The sequence below is a fragment of the Anomaloglossus baeobatrachus genome, chromosome 8, assembly GCF_048569485.1.
Source record: "Anomaloglossus baeobatrachus isolate aAnoBae1 chromosome 8, aAnoBae1.hap1, whole genome shotgun sequence".
In the NCBI taxonomy this organism is placed as follows: domain Eukaryota; kingdom Metazoa; phylum Chordata; class Amphibia; order Anura; family Aromobatidae; genus Anomaloglossus; species Anomaloglossus baeobatrachus.
Genome location: NC_134360.1, coordinates 234378691 through 234401966, shown reverse-complemented (window position 1 = coordinate 234401966; position 23276 = coordinate 234378691). Strand labels below are relative to the sequence as shown.

General features: G+C 48.9%; 1 protein-coding gene across 14 annotated transcripts in view; it reads right to left on the bottom strand.

The window, feature by feature from the left end:
• The window catches only part of DOCK7 (dedicator of cytokinesis 7), a 177487-nt gene that overhangs the window by 33131 nt on the left and 121080 nt on the right, over positions 1 to 23276 (bottom strand). For 8 of the 14 annotated variants that reach the window (XM_075320366.1, XM_075320367.1, XM_075320368.1 and 5 more), the window contains 8 exons: positions 19810 to 19906; positions 16287 to 16383; positions 16073 to 16207; positions 15735 to 15887; positions 14759 to 14917; positions 14373 to 14473; positions 7031 to 7223; positions 514 to 657 (listed from right to left, as the gene is read on the bottom strand). In XM_075320366.1, coding sequence (XP_075176481.1) covers positions 514 to 657; positions 7031 to 7223; positions 14373 to 14473; positions 14759 to 14917; positions 15735 to 15887; positions 16073 to 16207; positions 16287 to 16383; positions 19810 to 19906 — 1079 coding nt within the window. Of the gene's footprint in view, positions 1 to 513; positions 658 to 7030; positions 7224 to 14372; positions 14474 to 14758; positions 14918 to 15734; positions 15888 to 16072; positions 16208 to 16286; positions 16384 to 19574; positions 19593 to 19809; positions 19907 to 23276 lie in introns of all 14 variants that reach the window. The other 6 variants (XM_075320362.1, XM_075320363.1, XM_075320365.1 and 3 more) reach the window with 1 other exon arrangement.

Below are 23276 nucleotides of genomic sequence, written 5' to 3'. Positions count from 1 at the left end.
CTGGAAGGTATCTTTTTATCCTCCTCTCATAGCTGCAGATTCCCTCTTTCCCTGTGAGAAAGCCTGCTCTGGGAGGGGAGCAGCAGATGTCTCCACCCTTTTGCTCCTCATTCACTTATACAGCAGGCTGGGAAAGAGAAACTGCAGCTGCATCCCCCTCTTTCCAGCTCTCCATTTACAGAATTTTATTTTGTGTACTATTTCCTGCAACACTCAACTCAGCAATGACCTCAGCATATAGATCTGATATATACATTTTCCTTTAAGAAGACATCATGTACCCTGCAGAGTGCTGGGTGATTTACGAGGACCTCACTTTCCTCCCTGCTGTGATCAGATAACCGCGGCGTCTTTTTTCTGCATTAAGAGTGAATTAACATTTCCAGCAAAGCCGAATCCGATGCCACAACGCTGTGCGCCTCCTGCTCAGCCCGCTTTGTCATTAGGTTACCTGTGGCGCAGAAGACGCGTGAAAAGCTCGAAATTAACCATCACGTAATGAAAGTTCGTTACCATTGAGAAGGACGCGGCCGCCTGTTCCAGGAGTCCGACCAGCCCGGCCTCTGTGAAGTATTTCCCTGAGCAAATCCCTTCTTCATCCGGGGACACCACATCGTCCGACACTGCAGACTCTTCCAAGACATTGGAGGAAATATTCTGCGGAGGACGATCACATCTATACAACTCGTCATCACCAGTACAGGGGTGGGGGGGGGGGGGGGAGGAAAGGGGGTCAAAAGCCTAAAGGGGTTGTCCCCATCCAAAACCTTTCACTATGCTTCTCCATTCTCAGGATATCCGCTTGCTGTCAGCACACAATCATTCGTGTTGACATCCTGACCCTTTCTGTAGCACAGCTGATCATTTGTTACAATTGCATCCAGAGTGGAAAAGAAGGGAATTTTGTTTACTTACCGTAAATTCCTTTTCTTCTAGCTCCAATTGGGAGACCCAGACAATTGGGTGTATAGCTACTGCCTCCGGAGGCCGCACAAAGTACTACACTTAAAAGTGTAAGGCCCCTCCCCTTCTGGCTATACACCCCCCCGTGGGAGCACGGGTCCCTCAGTTTTAGTGCAAAAGCAAGAAGGAGGAAAGCCAATAACTGTTTCAAAAACAAATTCAATCCGATAAACAATATCGGAGAACGTAACTTATCAACATGAACAACATGTGCACCCGAAAAACAAATACCCTCAGAAAAAACAGGGCGGGTGCTGGGTCTCCCAATTGGAGCTAGAAGAAAAGGAATTTACGGTAAGTAAAATAAAATTCCCTTCTTCTTTTTCGCTCCTAATTGGGAGACCCAGACAATTGGGACGTCCAAAAGCAGTCCCTGGGTGGGTAAAAGAATACCTCGCGATCGGGCTGTCAGGCAGCCCTTTCTTACAGGTGGGTCACCGCCGCCTGCAGGACTTGTCTACCTAGGCTGGCGTCCGCCGAAGCATAGGTATGCACCTGATAATGCTTGGTACAGGTGTGCAGACTCGACCAGGTAGCCGCCTGGCACACCTGCTGAGCCGTAGCCTGGTGCCGTGATGCCCAGGACGCACCCACGGCTCTGGTAGAATGGGCCTTCAGCCCTGAAGGAACCGGAAGCCCAGAAGAACGGTAGGCTTCAAGAATTGGTTCCTTGATCCACCGAGCCAGGGTGGAATTGGAAGCTTGCGACCCTTTACGCTGACCAGCGACAAGGACAAAGAGTGCATCCGAACGGCGCAGGGGCGCCGTGCGGGAAAAGTAGATTCTGAGTGCTCTCACCAGATCCAACAAATGCAAATCCTTTTCACATTGATGAACTGGATGAGGACCCAAAGATGGTAAAGTGATATCCTGATTGAGATGAAAGGAAGATACCACCTTGGGAAGAAACTCTGGAATTGGACGCAGTACTACCTTGTCTTGGTGAAACACCAGGAAGGGAGATTTGCAAGATAGCGCCGCCAGCTCTGACACTCTCCGAAGAGACGTGACCGCCACCAGAAAAGCCACATTCTGTGAAAGCCGAGAAAGGAAATCTCCTTCATAGGCTCGAAAGGTGGCTTCTGGAGAGCAATTAGAACCTTGTTCAGATCCCAGGGTTCCAATGGCCGCTTGTAAGGGGGAACGATATGACAAACCCCTTGCAGGAACGTGCGTACCTGAGGAAGTCGCGCCAGGCGTTTCTGAAAGAATACGGATAGCGCAGAGACTTGTCCTTTAAGGGAGCTAAGCGAAAAACCTTTTTCCAACCCAGACTGCAGGAAGGAAAGAAAAATAGGCAATGCAAATGGCCAGGGAGAAACTCCCTGAGCAGAGCACCAAGATAAGAATATCTTCCACGTTCTGTGGTAGATCTTGGCGGAGGATGGTTTCCTAGCCTGTCTCATGGTGGCAACAACATCATGAGATAAACCTGAGGTCCCTAGGATCCAGGACACAATGGCCACACAGTCAGGTTCAGGGCCGCAGAATTCAGATGGAAAAACGGCCCTTGAGACAGCAAGTCTGGACGGCCTGGTAGCGCCCACGGTTGTCCTACCGTGAGATGCCACAGATCCGGGTACCACGACCTCCTTGGCCAGTCTGGAGCGACGAGAATGGCGCAACGGCAGTCGGACCTGATTTTGCGGAGCACTCTGGGCAACAATGCCAGAGGTGGGAACACATAAGGTAGTCGGAACTGCGACCAATCCTGAACTAAGGCGTCTGCCGCCAGAGCTCGGTGATCGTGAGACCGTGCCATGAAAACCGGGACCTTGGTGTTGTGCCGTGACGCCATCAGGACGACGTCCGGCATCCCCCAGCGGCGACAGATCTCCTGAAACACGTCCGGGTGAAGGGACCATTCCCCTGCGTCCATGCCCTGGCGACTGAGAAAGTCTGCTTCCCAGTTTTCCACGCCTGGGATGTGAACTGCGGATATGGTGGATGCTGTGTTTTCCACCCACGTCAGAATCCACCGGACTTCTTGAAAGGCTTGTCGAGCCACTGTTGGAAGGCTCGCGGAGCAAGATAGACTGCTCTGATTTCCAGAACATTGATCTGAAGGGTGGACTCTCTCTGAGTCCACGTACCCTGAGCCCTGTGGTGAAGAAACACTGCTCCCCACCCTGATAGGCTCGCATCTGTCGTGACCACCGCCCAGGATGGGGGTAGGAACGACTTTCCTTTTGACAATGAGGTGGGAAGAAGCCACCATCGGAGAGAGTCCTTGGTTGCCTGAGAGAGGGAGACATCCCTGTCGAGGGACGTCCACTTCCCGTCCCATTGGCGGAGAATGTCCCATTGTAGAGGGCGCAGATGAAACTGCGCGAAAGGGACTGCTTCCATTGCTGCCACCATCTTCCCTAGGAAATGCATGAGGCGCCTCAAGGAGTGGGACTGGTTCTGCAGGAGAGATTGCACCCCTGTCTGCAGAGAGCACTGCTTGCCCAGTGGAAGCTTCACTATCGCTGAGAGAGTATGAAACTCCATGCCAAGATATGTTAGTGATTGGGTCGGGATTAGATTTGACTTTGAAAAGTTGATAATCCACCCGAAACTCTGGAGAGTCTTCAGTGCCACGTTCAGACTGTGTTGGCATGCCTCTTGAGAGGGTGCCTTTATAAGTAGATCGTCCAAATACGGGATCACGGAGTGACCCTGCGAGTGCAGGACAGCTACTACTGCTGCCATGACCTTGGTGAAGACCCGAGGGGCTGTTGCCAGCCCGAAAGGTAACTCTACGAACTGCAGGTGTTCGCTTTCTATAACGAAGCGTAGAAAACGCTGATGCTCTGGCGCAATCGGCACATGAAGATAAGCATCTTTGATGTCTATTGATGCTAAGAAATCTCCTTGAGACATTGAGGCTATGACGGAGCGGAGAGATTCCATCCGGAACCTCCTGGTTTTTACGTGTTTGTTGAGCAACTTTAGATCCAGGACGGGCCGAAAGGACCCGTCCTTCTTTGGCACCACAAACAGATTGGAGTAAAAACCGTGACCTTGTTCCTGAAAAGGAACGGAAGTCACCACTCCTTCCGCCTTTAGAGCGGCCACCGCCTGCAGCAGAACATCGGCTCGGTCGGGCGGTGGGGAAGTTCTGAAGAAACGAGTTGGAGGACGAGAGCTGAACTCTATCCTGTACCCGTGAGACAGAATGTCCGTCACCCAACGGTCTTTGACCTGTGACAGCCAAATGCCGCCAAAGCGGGAGAGCCTGCCACCGACCGAGGATGCGGAGAGAGGAGGCTGAAAGTCATGAGGAAGCCGTCTTGGTAACGGTTCTTCCTGCTGTCTTTTTTGGGCGTGACTGAGTCCGCCAAGAATCTGAGCCTCTCTGATCCTTTTGAGTCTTTTTGGACGAGGAGAATTGGGACCTGCCTGAGCCTCGAAAGGACCGAAAACCAGACTGACCCCTCCTTTGTTGGGGCTTGTTTTGTCTGTGTTGAGGTAAGGATGAGTCCTTACCCTTGGAGTGTTTAATGTTTCATCCAAACGCTCCCCAAACAATCGGTCACGAGAAAAAGGCAAACTGGTTAAGCACTTCTTGGAAGCAGAATCTGCTTTCCATTCTCTCAACCACAGGGCTCTGCGCAAAACCACGGAGTTGGCTGACGCCACCGCCGTACGGCTCGTAGAGTCCAGGACAGCATTAATCGCGTAAGAAGCGAATGCAGACATTTGAGAGGTCAATGGTGCCACCTGCGGGGCAGATGTACGTGTGACCGAGTCGACTTGTATAAGCCCAGCTGAAATAGCTTGGAGTGTCTTTAAGTGCCGCTCCATCTTCTACTGCAACTAAGGATCTAGCTGCAAGCCTGGAGATTGGAGGGTCCACCTTGGGACACTGGGTCCAACCCTTGACCACGTCAGGGGGAAAAGGATAGCGTGTATCTTTAAGCCGTTTAGAAAACCGCTTCTCAGGATAAGCGTGGTGTTTCTGGATTGCATCTCTAAAGTCAGAGTGGTCCAGAAAAGTGCTTAATTTACGCTTGGGATATCTGAAATGGAATTTCTCCTGCTGTGAAGCTGCCTCCTCCTCAGTAGGAGCTGGCGGAGAAATATCTAACATTCTATTGATGGACGCTATAAGATCATTCACTATGGCGTCACCATCCGGTGTATCCAGATTGAGAGCGGACCCAGGATCAGAATCTTGATCAGTTACATCCGCCTCATCACCCATAGATTCGTCCCGCTGGGATCCTGACCAGTGAGACGAAGTTGAGGGCCCCTCATAACGAGCCCGCTTAGGTTGTCTGGGACTGTCGTCCGAGTCAGAATCGTCACCCTGGGGTGCATGTGACACCCCCGGAGCTTGGAAGTGTTCCAGCTGAGGGGGACCAGGGAGCAATGATGCCACAGTGTCCATGGTCTGAGTTACTGGTCTAGACTGCAATGTTTCAAGAATCTTTGACATGGTCATAGACAATCTGTCAGCAAAAGCTGCAAACTCCGTTCCTGTCACCTGGACAGCATTCACAGGTGGTACACCCTGGGTCACGTCCAGCAGAGGCCCCGGCTGTGCAAGTTGCACAGGAGCCGAGCACTGCACACAATGGGGGTCAGTGGAACCTGCCGGTAGAGCAGCCCCACATGCGGTACAGGCAGTATATAATGTCTGTGCCTTGGCACCCTTGCGTTTTGCGGACGACATGCTGTTGCCTCCTTGTAATCTAGGAGGGGGTATAGCCGAGAATCACCAGCGACCGTACAGTACAAAGTATTTGCAAACACAAAATACTCAGTATACAAATGGCACAAGTGGGGGTGAGCCCTTGAGGCTGCTTACCGCCCGCTGAACAGCGGGTATGAGGCCGTAGAATCCCGTGTCTGGGTCTCCCCGTCTCCCCTCTGCAGCTCAGCGTGCAGGCAGGAATGGCTGCCGGCGTTCAGTGAAGAGGGGCGGACCGTGGGCGTGCCACAAACAAAGAGCGGGAAACTGCGTCCTACTGTGCCTGGTGTGAGGGCTGGAGTATGTAAAAACGACTCCAGCCCTCAGCGCTGATGCTCTGTACAGCGTCCCGCCCTCCTCCTGACTGGCAGGTGCGGAGGCGGGAACGAACGAACTAGGCCGCAAAAAGCCGGGGACTGTAGTAATAAGCGCGGCCGTGATATATGCACGGCCAGCGCGGAAGTCCCCGGCGCACCACAAGTCCCAGCCGCGTCGCAGTCCCAGCGGCCGGCGCGACCGTTCTCCCTGAGTCTACCCACTCAGCTAAGCTGAAGTGAGGAAATGGCACAAGCGCAGCAGCGCTGTTGTCCCCGGCGCACTAACACACCCAGCAATGCTGCGGTGTGCGCGCGTATGCACGGGGACACAGAGTACCTTGACGGAGCAGGGCCATGTCCCTGACGATACTCAGCTCCATATCCAGCGGCTTCTCCAGGGGCTGCGGATGGAGCACGGTCTCAGTGCCTGGAGACCGGTAAAATCCCACTTCGCCCAGAGCCCTAATGGGGATGGGGAAGGAATCAGCATGTGGGCTCCAGCCTCCGTACCCGCAATGGGTACCTCAACCTTAACAAACACCGCCGACAGAAAGTGGGGTGAGAAGGGAGCATGCTGGGGACCCTAGTATGGGTCCTCTTTTCTTCCATCCGACATAGTCAGCAGCTGCTGCTGACTAAAAAGTGGAGCTATGCGTGCGTGTCTGACCTCCTTCGCACAAAGCAAAAACTGAGGGACCCGTGCTCCCACGGGGGGGTGTATAGCCAGAAGGGGAGGGGCCTTACACTTTTAAGTGTAGTACTTTGTGCGGCCTCCGGAGGCAGTAGCTATACACCCAATTGTCTGGGTCTCCCAATTAGGAGCGAAAAAGAAAAAAAATCCTCTTTCAGCCAAATACATCAGCAGCACAAGTACAAATCTCAGTTGCTACAATGTATCAGCGCAGGTAAAATGTATCAGTGCAAACTCCTCAGAGTAAGGGGGATGCAATAGTAACAACCCCCAGAAATATTAGGTTTGCTCAAGATTTCCATTCTGTATCAGCAAGCAGAGGTCCTGAGAATAGGGACTCCAATGCTCGTTATTACAGATATACCCCACGTCTGTATTTACCTGGAATGTGACGCATCCAACGGGCAGATACTTGCGGTCTTCCAGCATGCTGAGATACTCTGCGACCAGCGCGGCGGAGTGCACCAGGCACTGAGCCGACTCTGCGTGGTTGCTCCGCTCTGAGTGTTTCCCCGCCATGTTCTGCAGCCACGTTAACCGCAGATCCGGGGACGTTTGGTAACCTTTGGCAATTCTAAAATAATGAAAAAAATATATATATAAAACCCCACAATGTACCGGAAATCACGTGTAGATTTGTGGATCCACGGTTTCAGACTACAAACAGATCCTGTGCGCAGTCAGATCTCCCAGTCTTGTGTTACTCGTGCCCCTCTTCTGTACATAGCAAGATAAAGGGGGCATAGAGTGAATGGGATCTGCAAGATCAGACTGCACAAAAGGATTGTTTGTAACCGCGGGGACATATTCACACGCATACCGTGTTTTCTTCAGCGCTCTATTGGGAGACCCAGACGATTGGGGTATAGCTACTGCCCTCTGGAGGCCACACAAAGCACTACATCAAAAGTGCAAGGCCCCTCCCCCTCTGGCTATACCCCCCCCGTGGTATCACGGGTTCTCCAGTTTTAGCTTTGTGTGCGAAGGAGGTCAGACATCCACGCATAGCTCCACAGATTTTAGTCAGCAGTAGCTGCTGACTATTTCGGATGGAAGAAAAGAGGACACATATAGTGTCCCCAGCATGCTCCCTTCTCGCCCCTGGATGGTGTTGTAAGGTTGAGGTACCTATTGCTGGTACGGAGGCTGGAGCCCACATGCTGCTTTCCTTCCACATCCCCCTGAGGGGCTCTGTGGAAGTGGGATCCTGCCGGCCTCAAAGCTCTGACGCCGGGCTCCATCCACAGACCCATTTGAACCTGTTGGATACGGAGCTGGAGTACCGTTCAGGGACATGGCCCTGCACCATTACAGGTACTCTGTGTCCCCGTACACACAGGCACAGCACACTCCAGACTTGCTGGGTGTGCTAGTGCGCCGGGGACAGTAAAGGGTTACAGTCACTGCAGCTTTGCTGAGTGACTTTGTGTATTGGGAACTACCGCGCCGGACGCTCCGGGAGCGGCGGCGCGGCTGGGACTTGTAGTTCGCCGGGGACTGGGCGCCGACCGCGCTTTTACGGCGGCGGCGCTTATAAATCCAGTCCCCGGCTTCTGCGGCCTAGTGCCGCTTCGTTCCCGCCCCCTCCCTGTCACTCAGGGAAGGGGACAGGCGCTGAGCAATCAGCAGCGCCGAGGGCTGGAGCCTTTTTACATGCTCCAGCCCTCTCACTGCACACTGTGGGACGCCGGATTCCCGCTCTGCCTTGGGGGGCACGCCCACGGCCCGCCCCTACTCACACGAGCTGGGGAAGAAGCCGGCAGCCATTACTGAAGTCGGACTTTCGACCAGGCAGGACGGTGGCGATCACACACCCGCTTATAGGCGGGCGGTAAGAGGCACAATAGTGCTGACCACAGATAACTGCAGTGTGTACATGTGTTGTTTTTAACTGCACAGGTCGCTATATGCCCGCTGGGGGAGCGACACATCAGCAGCAGGAAAGCAGGTGTGCTAAGGCACAGGCTTTCTAGGCTGCTTGTATTGCACGACTGAGGTGTTCATTTGTGTTTATGTGTTATACATTGCACTGTACGGTCGCTAGTCTTAGCTATATTCTCCTGGAATGGCTAGACTACAGCAGCAGAAAACCAAGGGTGCTGGGGCACAGGTTTTTTTCTATGCTGCTTGTATTGCATGGGCTGCAGTGTGCATTTGTACTTGTGCTTGTATGCTATACATTGCACTGTATGGTCACTCTTCTGGGCTATATTCCCCTAGATGACCAGTCTACAGCAGCAGAAGAGCAGAGGTGCCAGGGCACAGGCTTCTATGCTGCTTGTATTGCATGTGCTGCAGTGTTCATTTGTACTTGTGCTTGTATGCTATACATTGCACTGTAGGGTCACTCTTCTGGGCTATATTCCCCTAGATGACTAGTATACAGCAGCAGAAGAGCAGGGGTGCCAGGGCACAGGCTTCTATGCTGCTTGTATTGCTTGTGCTGCAGTGGTCATTTGTACTTTATGCCTGTATGCTATACATTGCACTGTACGGTCACCAATCTTGGCTATATAATTCTAGATAGCTAGTCGGCAGCGGCAAAACAGCAACACAGATTTTCAGTGCTGTTTTTACTACATGGGATGCTGTTCATGACACCGTCCCATTGTGTGCATGCTCCCCTGTAGCACGTCGTCTGCCGGGGTCTCTAGCACTTCGTCTGCCTGGGTCTCTACTAGTTGTGGCCAAAGAAACCATCTGTCAACCCTGTCCATGGACAGGGACGGAGTAGTCATAATATAGAGACTTGCACCCATGGGCAATATACTTGACCAAAAGGCAGCTCTTCAGGGCTTTGATACTGACATAGCTATCGATCCGGATACACCGGGTGGTAACGCCATACGGAATGATCCTATACCGTCCATCAATGGAAGGTTGGATCTTTCTCCCTCAGCTCCCCCAGTGGAGATAGGAGACGAACAGGAGAAGTCCCTTTTCAGTATCTCACACAGATATTGAGTATTTTTCTGGCCACGCTGACTTCAGTGAAGCAGTCCAGGAACACCACGCTTACCAGATAAGCGTCTTCTCCAAACGTTTTTAGGATACACGTTATCCCTTTTTTCCCCTGACGTGGTCAGCGCTGGACCCAGGGTCCAAAGGTGGATTCTCCAATCTCCAGGCTTGCATATAGAGCCATAGTTGCACTGGAGATGGGGCTTCACTTCAAGATGCCATTCACAGACAGATGGACTCTGGTTGAAATCTGTCTAGGAGGCTATCGGCGTGTCGGTTGCTCCGGCATCCACAGCCGTATTGGCAACCTAACCTTTTCTGCTGTTCTTGCGCAGCTGACCTTGAGCAGGGACATCTGTACCGCAGAGGCGTCCGTAACCCCGCAATGTCTGCACTGCGACTTACCCTGTTAATGCTGTCCTAAAAGTACAGTCGAGGTTTCGGTCCTTCCCAAGCTCCGGCAGGTCCCAATTGTCCTCGTGCAAAAGGGCTACAAAACCTCAGACGGGCTCAGATTCCGGCCGGGCTCAATCTCGCCCAAGGAAGGCAGTCGGAGGAACCGCTACCAAGGCGGTCTCCTCAGGACTCTCAGCTCTCTCTCTCTCTCCGCATCCGCGGTTGATGGCAGACTCCCCCGCCTTTGGCGACATTTAGCTGCCACAGGTCACAGACCGGTGGGTGACGGACATTGTGCTCACGTGCACAGGACAGTGTTCTGTTCTCGTCCTCCGACTCCATTCTTCAGAACGGCCCCACCTCTCCACCGAGCAGATGCCCTGCTGCAGGCGGTGGACGCTCTAAGAGCAGAAGGAGTGGTGATCCCTGTCCCCCCTCAGGAACGAGGGCGAGGGTTTGTACTCCAATCTCTTTGTGGCTCCAAAAATGGACGGTTCCTTCCGTCCTGTTCTGGTTCTGAAACTGCTCAACGAGCATGCGAACGCCAGGCGGTTCCGGATGGGCTCCCTCCAATCCGTCATTGCCTCAATGTCTCGAGGAGACTTCCTTGCCTCAACAGACATCAAAGATGCCTATCTCCACGTGCCAATTGCTACGGAGCACCAACGTTTTCTACGTTTTGTGATAGGGGACGAACATCTTCTGTTCGTAGCTCTGCCATTCAGTCTGGCGACAGCCCCACGGGTGGGCACCAAGGTCATGGCAGCAGTGGTAGCAGTCTTGCACTCTCACGGACACCCGGTGATTCCGTACTTGGACGATCTACTCGTCAAAGCAACCTCCCTCGAGGCATGCCAACGCAGCCTGAATGTTACGCTGGAGACTCTCCAGACTTTCGGGTGGTTCATCAATTTGGCAAGGTCAAATCTGTCTCCGACTCAATCACTAACGTATCTCGGCATGGAGTTTCATACTCTATCAGCCATAGTGAAGCTTCCGCTGAACCAGCAGCGTTCACTGCGGACAGAGGTGCAGTCTCTCCTTCAAGGCCAGTCGCACCCCTTAAGGCGCCTCATGCACTTCCGAAGGAAGATGGTGGCAGCCATCGAGGCAGTTCTCTTTGCGCAGTTTCATCTGCGCCAACGGCAATGGGACATTCTCCGCCAATGGGACGGGCAGTCAACCTCCCTGGACAGGGAAGTCTCCCTTTCCCAGACGGCCGAGGACTCTGCTATAGTGGCCATAGCCCCCATCCTGGGCACTGGTCACGACAGATACGAGTCTGTCAGGGTGGGGAGCAGTTTGTCTCCGCCACATGGCTCAGGGGACGTGGACTCAGCAGGAGTCCACCCTTCAGATCGATGTTCAAATCGGGGCAGGGTATCTTACCCTATTAGCCTTCCAGAAGTGGCTAGGAAGAGAGCAGATCCGAATCCAGTCGGACATCTCCACAGCGGTGGCATGCATCAACCACCAATAAGGGGCGCGCAGTCAGCAAGCCTTCCAGGAAGTCCGGCGAATCCTCATGTGGGTGGAGGACACAGCATCCACCATATCCGCAGTTCACATCCCGGGCGTAGAAAACTGGGAAGCAGACTTCCTCAGTCGCCAGGGTATGGACCCTTCACTCGGACGTGTTTCAGGAAATCTGTTGCCGCTGGGGGGTGCCGGACGTCGACCTAATGGCGTCTCGGCACACCAACAAGGTCCCGGCATTTATGGCACGATCGCGCGATCACAGAGCTCTGGCGGCAGACGCCTTAGTGCAAGATTGGTCGCAGTTCCGGCTCACATATGTGTTTCCACCTCTGGCACTCTTGCCCAGAGTACTGCGCAAAAATCAGATCCGATTGCAGCCGCGTCATACTCGTCGCACCAGACTGGCCGAGGAGATCGTGGTACCCGGATCTGTGGCATCTCACGGTCGGCCGACCGTGGTCACTACCAGACCGACCAGACTTACTGTCCCAGGGGCCGTTTTCTCCATCGGAATTCTGCGGCCCTGAACCTGACTGGGTGGCTTTTGTGTCCTGGATCCTAGCGTCTTCAGGATTATCCCAAGGGGTCGTTGCCACCATGAGACAGGCTAGGAAGCCCACGTCTGCTAAGATATACCACAGAACGTGGAAGATTTTCTTATTCTGGTGCTCTACTCAGGGAGTGTCTCCCTGGCCATTTGCATTGCCTACTTTTCTTTCCTTCCTACAATAGGAGTCAGAAAAGGGCTTGTCGCTCGACTCCCTCAAAGGGCAAGTCTCAGCACTATCCGTGTTTTTTCAGAAGCGTCTAGCACGTCTTTCTAAGGTGTGCACGTTCCCGCAGGGGGTTTGTCATATCGTACCCCCGTACAAGCGGCCGTTAGATCCATGGGATCTGAACAGGGTTCTAGTTGCTCTCCAGCAGCCGCCTTTCGAGCCTCTGAAGGAAGTTTCTTTTTCTCGCCTGTCACAGAAGGTGGCGTTTCTCGTTGCGATCACATCGCTTCGGCGAGTGTCTGAGCTGGCAGCTCTGTCATCCAAGGCTCCCTTCCTGGTGTTTCACCAGGACAAGGTAGTGCTGCGCCCCATTCCGGAGTTTCTCCCTAAGGTCGTATCCTCGTTTCATCTTAATCAGGATATCTCCTTACCGTCTTTTTGCACTCATCCGGTTCACCGGTATGAGAATGATTTACGTTTGCTAGATCTGGTGAGAGCACTCAGAATCTACATTTCCCGCACGGCGCCCATGCGCCGTGCCGATGCACTTTTTGTCCTTGTCGCTGGTCCGCGCAAGGGGTTGCAGGCTTCTAAAGCCACCCTGGCTCGATGGATCAAAGAACCAATTCTAGAGGCCTACCGTTCTGCGGGGCTTCCGGTTCCTTCAGGGCTAAAAGCCCACTCAACCAGAGCCGTGGGTGCGTCCTGGGCATTACGTCACCAGGCTTCGGCTCAACAGGTGTGCCAGGCAGCTACCTGGTCCAGTCTACACATTTTCACAAGCATTATCAGGTGCATACCTATGCTTCGGCGGATGCCAGCTTAGGTAGAAGAGTCCTGCAGGCGGCAGTGACACCCCCGTAGGGGAGGGCTGTTTTGCAGCTCTAACATGAGGTATTTCTTTACCCACCCAGGGACAGCTTTTGGACGTCCCAATCGTCTGGGTCTCCCAATAGAGCGCTGAAGAAGAAGGGAATTTTGTTACTTACCGTAAATTCCTTTTCTTCTAGCTCTTATTGGGAGACCCAGCACCCGCCCTGTTGTCCTTCGGGATGTTTTTTTGTTGTTTGCGGGTACACATGTTGTTCATGTTGAACGGTTTTTCAGTTCTCCGATGTTATTCGGAGTTAATTTGTTTAAACCAGTTATTGGCTTCCTCCTTCTTGCTTTGGCACTAAAACTGGAGAACCCGTGATACCACGGGGGGGGGTATAGCCAGAGGGGGAGGGGCCTTGCACTTTTGATGTAGTGCTTTGTGTGGCCTCCAGAGGGCAGTAGCTATACCCCAATCGTCTGGGTCTCCCAATAAGAGCTAGAAGAAAAGGAATTTACGGTAAGTAACAAAATTCCCTTCTTTCCAAAAATAAGACCTCCCCCAAAAATAAGGCCTAGCGGGGATTTTCAGCATTTTCGGAGCAAGGCTTAAATATAAGCCCTCCCCAGAAAATAAGCCCTAATCACGGATCAATAATGAAGTGTCCATGCAGCTAAAAAAGTTAAAGATACTGCAGGAGACTTCATTACAGACAGCAGACACCCCTGCAGTGATCGCACCCCTACACACATCCGATCTTACACACACAAACATCGGATCACACACACACACAACATCCAGCGACATCGACTTCTTCTCGCTCGCAGAATCCTGAGAGGCAGTGCAGTGAAGTGCAAGGACCTGCGCAATGCTAGCTTACAGGACCTGCGGACACAAGTGACTTCCTCCCATCATTCTCTGCGGCCGGAAGCATTCTTTAACGCTGGATGTGATGTGTGTGTGTGTGTGTGTGTGAGAGTGAGATCTGCTGTGTGTGAGTGTGTCGGCCAGAAGCAGTGGAGGACGGAATGCAGCACCCACCGGAGATCACAGGGAGGACCTGGGAGCCACGCAGACGTCCAGGTCTGGTAAGTATGAGTCTCCTGGGACGTGAGGGGTCTGCTTTTTTGGGGGGTAAACTTACCCCTAACCATGTTTCTCCAAAAATAAGACCTCCTCCAAAAATAAGCCATAGTGCTTTTATGGGGGTAAAATAAGTATAAGACAGGGTCTTATTTTTGGAAAAACACGGTAGGAGCTGCAGACACAAAACGATAGAGAACTCTCAATCTGTGCCCTTGCATAGTGCCCAGTTCTCTAGGATTGCAGATCAGAGCAGCGGTAAAGTCATCCTCACCTGTACATGAGGTCAATCAGCATCTCAGGGTCCTCCTGGTGTTCCTTCATCTTCACTGTGTCGGAAAGTATCATATGGAGGTTAAATACCAGATCCTGAACCTGAAGACAAAAACTTCACATTAGTTAAAAAAAAATTGCAAAACAAATGACAAAAGCTAAAATAAAAGTTCCAAGAATAAGGTCTGCAGCCAAAGTCTCCATATCTGGGGGCCGCCTTCTACGTGTGCCCATGCCTTAAAGCTCAATTCTCATCTTTATGCATTAAATGAGGGATACAGGTCCGATCATAATCTCAGAGCGGCAGGGTCCGACCATGGCCGCTGGAAATGGTGAGTTCATGCCGGTGGGAGTTTAGTTTGCCGACCCTGGACACTGTGCACGCACCTGATCCGGGAACGTCGTCTCGCGAAGCTCCAGATCCTCCTCGGCGTAGGTCAATATGGTCTTCAAGGAGCGCCTTAAAAACTCCTCGTTGAAATTCTGAGATGTGCCCACCAGGGATGATAGAGACATGGTCACCTGCATCTTCACCCGAGCAAAATTCTGCAAAATTCATGAATAATTCTTCATAAATAATGATAAAGTGAGAGGTGGTAAAATCTGCACACATTAAAGTTAATTGCACCGTTCTTATCATGGATTGTGCACCTTTATCTGGTGCACATCTCCTTTACATACACGGATGCAAAAACAAAAAATGACAGTCTTCTTAAATATGGACATGTACTAGGGAAACTGTGCCAGAATTAAATTGCATAATGCACCAAAAAAGTACAAGGCAGTGTGCAATACCTTACTGTACCTACGGGGGCGCTAGAGATACATTAAACATTTGCAGAAGGGATCACCTCTATATTACAGCTGATAACAGTAAATCGAAGCCTTACAAGATGTGTGATCCATTCATTAGAGCCATATGACAAACAAGGAAAATCCAGGGCAGATGAACCTTTAAAAGAGGACCCTTCACGTAAAATAAAAATTGAATTTTTTCTACCAGGTGTAATTGCCACTGTTCTCCTGTATCCGGCGCTGTTTTTCTTTTCTTTCTACGCTTCTCATATCCTGAGATATGGTCACATATTCCCTGTATATAAATTATTTATTTTTAGCCAAGTGGGAGTGATCCTCAAGAAGACGCCCACTTGGCTATCAAAGCTAGATTTATATACAGTGAAAAAATGGCTGCATCTAAGGAAAGGAGAGGAGTAGGGACAAAAGAAAAACAACGCCGGATTCAGGGGAAAAGCGGCTTTAACACCAGGAGATAATTACTTATTTCTGGAATGAAATATTACTACACAGCCTGCTCCGGCGGAGTTGTAGCCATATAAAACCAGGACCACATGGTGAAACTCACATTGCCAATTTCAAAGTTCTGCCTCATGAGAAGGTACAGTGAAGCGCTGGCGTGTGAGCGGATGGTACCGATGCTGCTGCTGCAATGTCGCAGCAACCGGAGGCACAGGTCGGCGCATTGCTCCGTCTCCTCCTCAAACAGCAGCTCGGGAAACTGAAAAACAAACCATAAAGGAGAAGGAATCAGGATAATGCAAAAACAGAAGCCGGCGCTGCAGACGAGAACATCAGTGATCGGCACATTGAGGTCAGTCTGCTGCATGTAAAGCCGGACAAAAACGTAGTGGTCTTACAAATGTAAAAAAGTGCAAAAAAGACCACGCTTTATGTATTCCCTACCTTAGAAACCAATGCCCTCTGCGTGGCAAAGCAGTGCTGCAGATAGAGGGCGCTCTGGTTGCAGGCCATGCTATGGAGGAGGGTCTTCAGTACCCCGCCCAGGATACTCTCCTTGGACTCTGTTAACGATACAGTCTGGGGAGGTGGGAAATAAAGATATGTGAGCGATTACCGACCAGGACCAAATCCTTTCCCAATCCTCCGGAGATTTCACCTGGACGACTATCTCCAGCGTGTCCAGGATGATCAGGTTGGCCTCCGTGGCCAGGTTGCCATCTATGAGGGCCTCGTGTTCCAGTTCTGCTCTGGACCTAATGTGGGAGATGAGAGATTTATATATGAAGCAAAGAAACCATAGGATCATATTTCTAGGTGAGCGGAAGCAAGGGCAGATCTAATACACTGGCTTGTAATTCAGCCTGCAGTGTAAAGAATGGAGGATTTCAGTGTGGTAAAAGTTACAAAGGCTACAGTCATTGCATTTCTTTTATAAGATTTTGGGGGGTAGATTAGTGCAATAATATGGAGAATGTGGGATTAAAAAAAAACAAAAAAAAAAACCCCACCAACCCAAATATGCAAAAACAATCTCTGCTGTGTGAAGCCGCAGGGAAGGCAGCCGTGTGAGCGAAACCAGGAGCCGCTGCGTCTATTCAGGGTTAATATCCCACCAGTGACCCTCCATGTAACTTCATTATATCACAAAACACGAGAAGCAAATGGGAAACGCCGCACTGCACGTAATGTCCGGCATGCAGACAGGATTACTACACACAGCCCACGACAGGTTAATAATCAGCACATCACACCGCGATAATGACAACACCGCGCTGTGCACAAAGGGAGAGTCACAGCTACGCTCCGCATAGATTCCCCAAACTCCATCCGAAATATCATGTCTGAGCAACAAGGTGAAGATTCCCCATAAAAAAAGATACAACTCAGTTATATCCTGTATTATACTCCAGAGCTGCACTCACTATTCTGCTGGTGGAGTCAATGTGTACATACATTTCTGATCCTGTACTGATCCTGAGTTACATCCTGTATTATACTCCAGAGCTGCACTCACTATTCTGCTGGTGCAGTCACTGTGTACATACATTACATTACTTATCCTGTACTGATCCTGAGTCACATCCTGTATTATACACCAGAGCTGCACTCACTATTCTGCTGGTGCAGTCACTGTGTACATACATTACATTACTTATCCTGTACTGATCCTGAGTCACATCCTGTATTATACTCCAGAGCTGCACTCACTATTCTGCTGGTGCAGTCACTGTGTACATACATTACATTACTTATCCTGTACTGATCCTGAGTCACATCCTGTATTATACTCCAGAGCTGCACTCACTATTCTGCTGGTGCAGTCACTGTGTACATACATTACTGATCCTGTACTGATCCTGAGTTACATCCTGTATTATACTCCAGAGCTGCACTCACTATTCTGCTGGTGCAGTCACTATGTACATACATTACATTACTGATCCTCTACTGATCCTGAGTTACATCCTGTACTATACTCCAGAGCTGCACTCACTATTCTGCTGGTGCAGTCACTATGTACATACATTACATTACTTCTCCTGTACTGATCCTGAGCTACATCCTGTATTATACTCCAGAGCTGCACTCACTATTCTGCTGGTGCAGTCACTATGTACATACATTACATTACTGATCCTGTACTGATCCTGAGTTACATCCTGTATTATACTCCAGAGCTGCACTCACTATTCTGCTGGTGCAGTCACTGTGTACATACATTACATTACTGATCCTGTACTGATCCTGAGTTACCTCCTGTATTATACTCCAGAGCTGCAGTCACTATTCTGCTGTTGCAGTCACTGTGTACATACATTACATTACTGATCCTGTACTGATCCTGAGTTACCTCCTGTATTATACTCCAGAGCTGCACTCACTATTCTGCTGGTGCAGTCACTGTGTACATACATTACATTACTGATCCTGTACTGATCCTGAGTTACATCCTGTATTATACTCCAGAGCTGCACTCACTATTCTGCTGGTGCAGTCACTGTGTACATACATTACATTACTTATCCTGTACTGATCCTGAGTTACCTCCTGTATTATACTCCAGAACTGCACTCACTATTCTGCTGGTGGAGTCACTATGTACATACATTACATTACTGATCCTGTACTGATCCTGAGTTACATCCTGTATTATACTCCAGAGCTGCACTCACTATTCTGCTGGTGCAGTCACTATGTACATACATTACATTACTGATCCTGAGTTACATCCTGTATTATACTCCAGAGCTGCACTCACTATTCTGCTTGTGCAGTCACTATGTACATACATTACATTACTTCTCCTGTACTGATCCTGAGTTACATCCTGTATTATACTCCAGAGCTGCACTCACTATTCTGCTGGTGCAGTCACTATGTACATACATTACATTACATTACTGATCCTGTACTGATCCTGAGTTACATCCTGTATTATACTCCAGAGCTGCACTCACTATTCTGCTGGTGCAGTCACTGTGTACATACATTACATTACTGATCCTGTACTGATCCTGAGTTACCTCCTGTATTATACTCCAGAGCTGCAGTCACTATTCTGCTGTTGCAGTCACTGTGTACATACATTACATTACTTATCCTGTACTGATCCTAAGTTACATCCTGTATTATACTCCAGAGCTGCACTCACTATTCTGCTGGTGCAGTCACTGTGTACATACATTACATTACTGATCCTGTACTGATCCTTAGTTACATCATGTATTATACTCCAGAGCTGCACTCACTATTCTGCTGGTGCAGTCACTGTGTACATACATTACATTACTGATCCTGTACTGATCCTGAGTTACATTCTGTGTTATACTCCAGAGCTGCACTCACTATTCTGCTGGTGCAGTCAGTGTACATACATTACATTACTGATCCTGTACTGATCCCGAGTTACATCCTGTATTATACTTCAGAGCTGCACTCACTATTCCGCTGGTGCAGTCACTGTGTACATACATTACATTACTGATCCTGTACTGATCCCGAGTTACATCCTGTATTATAATCAATCAGAATCAGCACAGGATCAGTAATATAATGTATGTACAGTACAGAATATTGAGTGCAGCTCTGGAGGATAATACAGGATGCAACTAAGAATCAGTACATGATCAGTAATGTAATGTATGTACACAGTGACTGCATCAGCAGAATAGTGAGTGCAGCTCTGGAGCATAATACAGGAGAACTAATGTAATATATGCAAAGAGTGACATTTTATGTAATTTATAAAGAAACACAGAATTGTGTCACAGAGCAGATAAATGATACATAGGACAAACAATGTAATTCATGTTATATAAAACATAAAGAACACACTTAATAAAAGATAATTAACATCAGATCTCAGGCTACAGGTTACCACAACACACGGGGACCCATAAAATGCAGATTGTTACGGGCGGGACACACACTACAGACACTGTACCTGTAGGGTTTGTGGCTTCTAAATACACCGTGCATGTGGAGAGACAACCAAAAGCAGTGATTAGGATGGGGGAGAGGAGGCGCCATAGCGGTCTGGGCTGGGAGAAGATTCTCAGAGCTGCCTCATTCACATATAGGGTCAGAAAGACCCTTTAAGTCAGTGGGGTCCTGGGGGACCCTGAATAGCCAGTAATGGGGCAATGACAACATATGACATCAGTGAGCGGGGTCCGTACTTGTCCATCTTGTCTGTGTTTTGCCTCCAGTGCGTCATCTCCTTCCTCCAGCGCAGGTTTTCTTGGCTGCCAAAAGCGCTTCCAGACGGGCTCCGCTCTGCCAAAAAAAAGTGGAGCTTACTCAGCGATTTTAAGGCATAGAGCACAACATGGCACGTAATAAATCTGCGGGGCACTAAAGGCCGGTGATTTACCTCTGTGCTGTACACTAAATCATAGGCGCTGCCAAGGATGGAAAGCGCCCACCGTCAGCAACCCGAGGGTAAGTCTCCCAAACGCCTTATTAACTGAGGAAGGGCCGGTGCTCCATAGCTCACCAATGACAATACATGAGATGTAGGGGGGCGACACTGAGCACCTCGAAAAGTAAATAGGAGGAGCTGAACCCCTGGGGGTATGAGAGGAGTGACCTCAAAATAGAGAAGCCCTCTGCAAAAAATGAATGTTCATTAGCATAACCTAGCTGCTATGAGGTCTCCCATACACAGCACACACAGATGAGGGATTCCTGCTCTCTTGTCTCTATGTAGAATAGAATCAGAAGCTGAAGAAACACTATTCAGCAGTAGTGAGCAGTGTAACTGTGAATTAAGCACTAATAATGGATAAAACAATAGAAAGCAGCAGCATGGAGGACATTATTCAGCAGTACTGAGCAGTGTAACTGTGAATTAAGCACTAATAATGGATAAAACAATAGAAAGCAGCAGCATGGAAGACATTATTCAGCAGTACTGAGCAGTGTAACTGTGAATTAAGCACTAATAATGGATAAAACAATAGAAAGCAGCAGCATGGAGGACATTATTCAGCAGTACTGAGCAGTGTAACTGTGAATTAAGCACTAATAATGGATAAAACACTAGAAAGCAGCAGCATGGAGGACATTTTTCAGCAGTACTGAGCAGTGTAACTGTGAATTCAGCACTACAGATGGATAAAATAATAGCAAGCAGCAGCATGGAGGACATTATTCAGTAGTACTGAGCAGTGTAACTGTGAAATCAGCATTAGAGATGGATAAATCAATAGCAAGCAGCAGCATGGAGGACATTATTCAGCAGTACTGAGCAGTGTAACTGTGAAATCAGCATTAGAGATGGATAAATCAATAGCAAGCAGCAGCATGGAGGACATTATACAGCAATACTGAGCAGTGTAACTGTGAATTCAGCACTACAGATGGAGGAAAAACTAGAAAGCAGCAGCATGGAGAACATTATTCAGCACTAGGGATGGATAAAACACCCAAAATAGCAGCAAATAAGACAGTATTCAGCAGTATTGAGCAATGTTATAGTGAATCAAGCACTATGGTGAGATAAAAGACTAGAGAGAATAAGCATGGAGGACAGTATTCCGTAATGTTACAGTAAATCCAGCACTAGGTGAGATTAAACTCTAGAAAGCAGAAGCAGTGAGGATATTATTCAGAAGAACTGAGCAATTAACTGTGAATCCAGCAGAAGGGGTGAATAAAATACTAAAAAGTAGCAGCATGGGAGGACATTATTCAGAAGTGCTGAGTATTGTAACTGTGAATCCAGCAAAAGGGATGAATAAAACACTAAAAAGCAACTGAAGCATGGAGGACATTATTCAGAAGTGCTGTGTATTGTAACTGTGAATCCAGCACAAGGGATGAATGAAACACTAAAAAGCAGCAGCAGCATGGAGGACATTATACAGAATTACCAAGTATTGTAACTGTGAATCGAGCACTAGGATGATAGTAAATACTTAAAAGAAAGCCGCAATAGAATGGAGGACATTAAACAGGAATATTGAGCAATGTGGCTGTGAATCCAGCACTTGGGTGAGATCAAACACTTACTAGAAACAGCAGCAGAAACTATTATTCACTTTGTTGCTCCCTCCTCCCCCCCTTCCATAGACTAAATGTGGCAGATGTGATCTGATTCCTCAGTGAGCGGGCAGTTCCCCTCAAAGCGGAATTTTTTTTTAAAATCCAATTAATGAGGAGTTCAATCGGTAGGGAAAAGTGAAAAAATGGCTCATAAGTGGAGAAAGAAGAGGACTTTTCTGATTAGATATTATAAAGTTATACAAAGTTTGTTAAAAGGAGGCTGGCCATTTAAAGCCTTCACCTTTATTTAGGCTATGTGCACACGCTGCAGATTTGGTGCAGAAATTTTCAGCACTTTCTGCCAAAAAAAACGCACCAAAAAATGCATCCAGTTTATTGGTTAAATTTCCAGTTTCCATTAAATGTAAAATCTATATTTGTAGTACCGACTCTTATTATTTTGTTTGCCAATTTCTTTACGTTTTACTTTATTTTTCTTTTCTCAGAACAGGATGGAAAAATATGAATGGGCACCGGAAACCGTCAACAAGCAGCAGCTAGCTGAGCTGTTTAGGGTTTCTATGTTTGGTGACAATTTGGCTGAATCAGGCGGAGGGTCCCCTGCTCGCAGCAGGTCATCAGGCACAGCAAGTGCTGAACATAAATACAGTCATATGAAAAAGTTTGGGCACCCCTATTAATGTTACCCTTTTTTCTTTATAACAATTTGGGTTTTTGCTATTTCAGTTTCATATATCTAATAACTGATGGACTGAGTAATATTTCTGGATTGAAATGAGGTTTATTGTACTAACAGAAAATGTGCAATCCGCATTTAAACAAAATTTGACCGCTGCAAAAGTATGGGCACCCTTATCAATTTCTTGATTTGAACCCTCCTAACTACTTTTTACTGAAGCACTAAATTGGTTTTGTAACCTCATTGAGCTTTGAACTTCATAGGCAGGTGTATCCAATCATGAGAAAAGGTATTTAAGGTGGCCACTTGCAAGTTGTTCTCTTATTTGAATCTCCTATGAAGAGTGGCATCATGGGCTCCTCAAAACAACTCCCAAATGATCTGAAAACAAAGATTATTCAACATAGTTGTTCAGGGGAGGATACAAAAAGTTGTCTCAGAGATTTAAACTGTCAGTTTCCACTGTGAGGAACATAGTAAGGAAATGGAAGAACACAGGTACAGTTCTTGTTAAGCCCAAAAGTGGCAGGCCAAGAAAAATATCAGAAAGGCAGAGAAGAAGAATGGTGAGAACAGACAAGGACAATCCACAGACCACCTCCAAAGACCTGCAGCATCATCTTGCTGCAGATGGTGTCAATGTGCATCGGTCAACAATACAGCGCACTTTGCACAAGGAGAATCTGTATGGGAGAGTGATGCGAAAGAAGCCGTTTCTGCAAGCACGCCACAAACAGAGTCGCCTGAGGTATGCAAAACCACATTTGGACAAGCCAGTTACATTTTGGAAGAAGGTCCTGTGGACTGATGAAACAAAGATTGAGTTGTTTGGTCATACAAAAAGGCGTTATGCATGGAGGCAAAAAAACACGGCATTCCAAGAAAAGCACTTGCTACCCACAGTAACATTTGGTGGAAATTCCATCATGCTTTGGGGCTGTGTGGCCAATGCCGGCACCG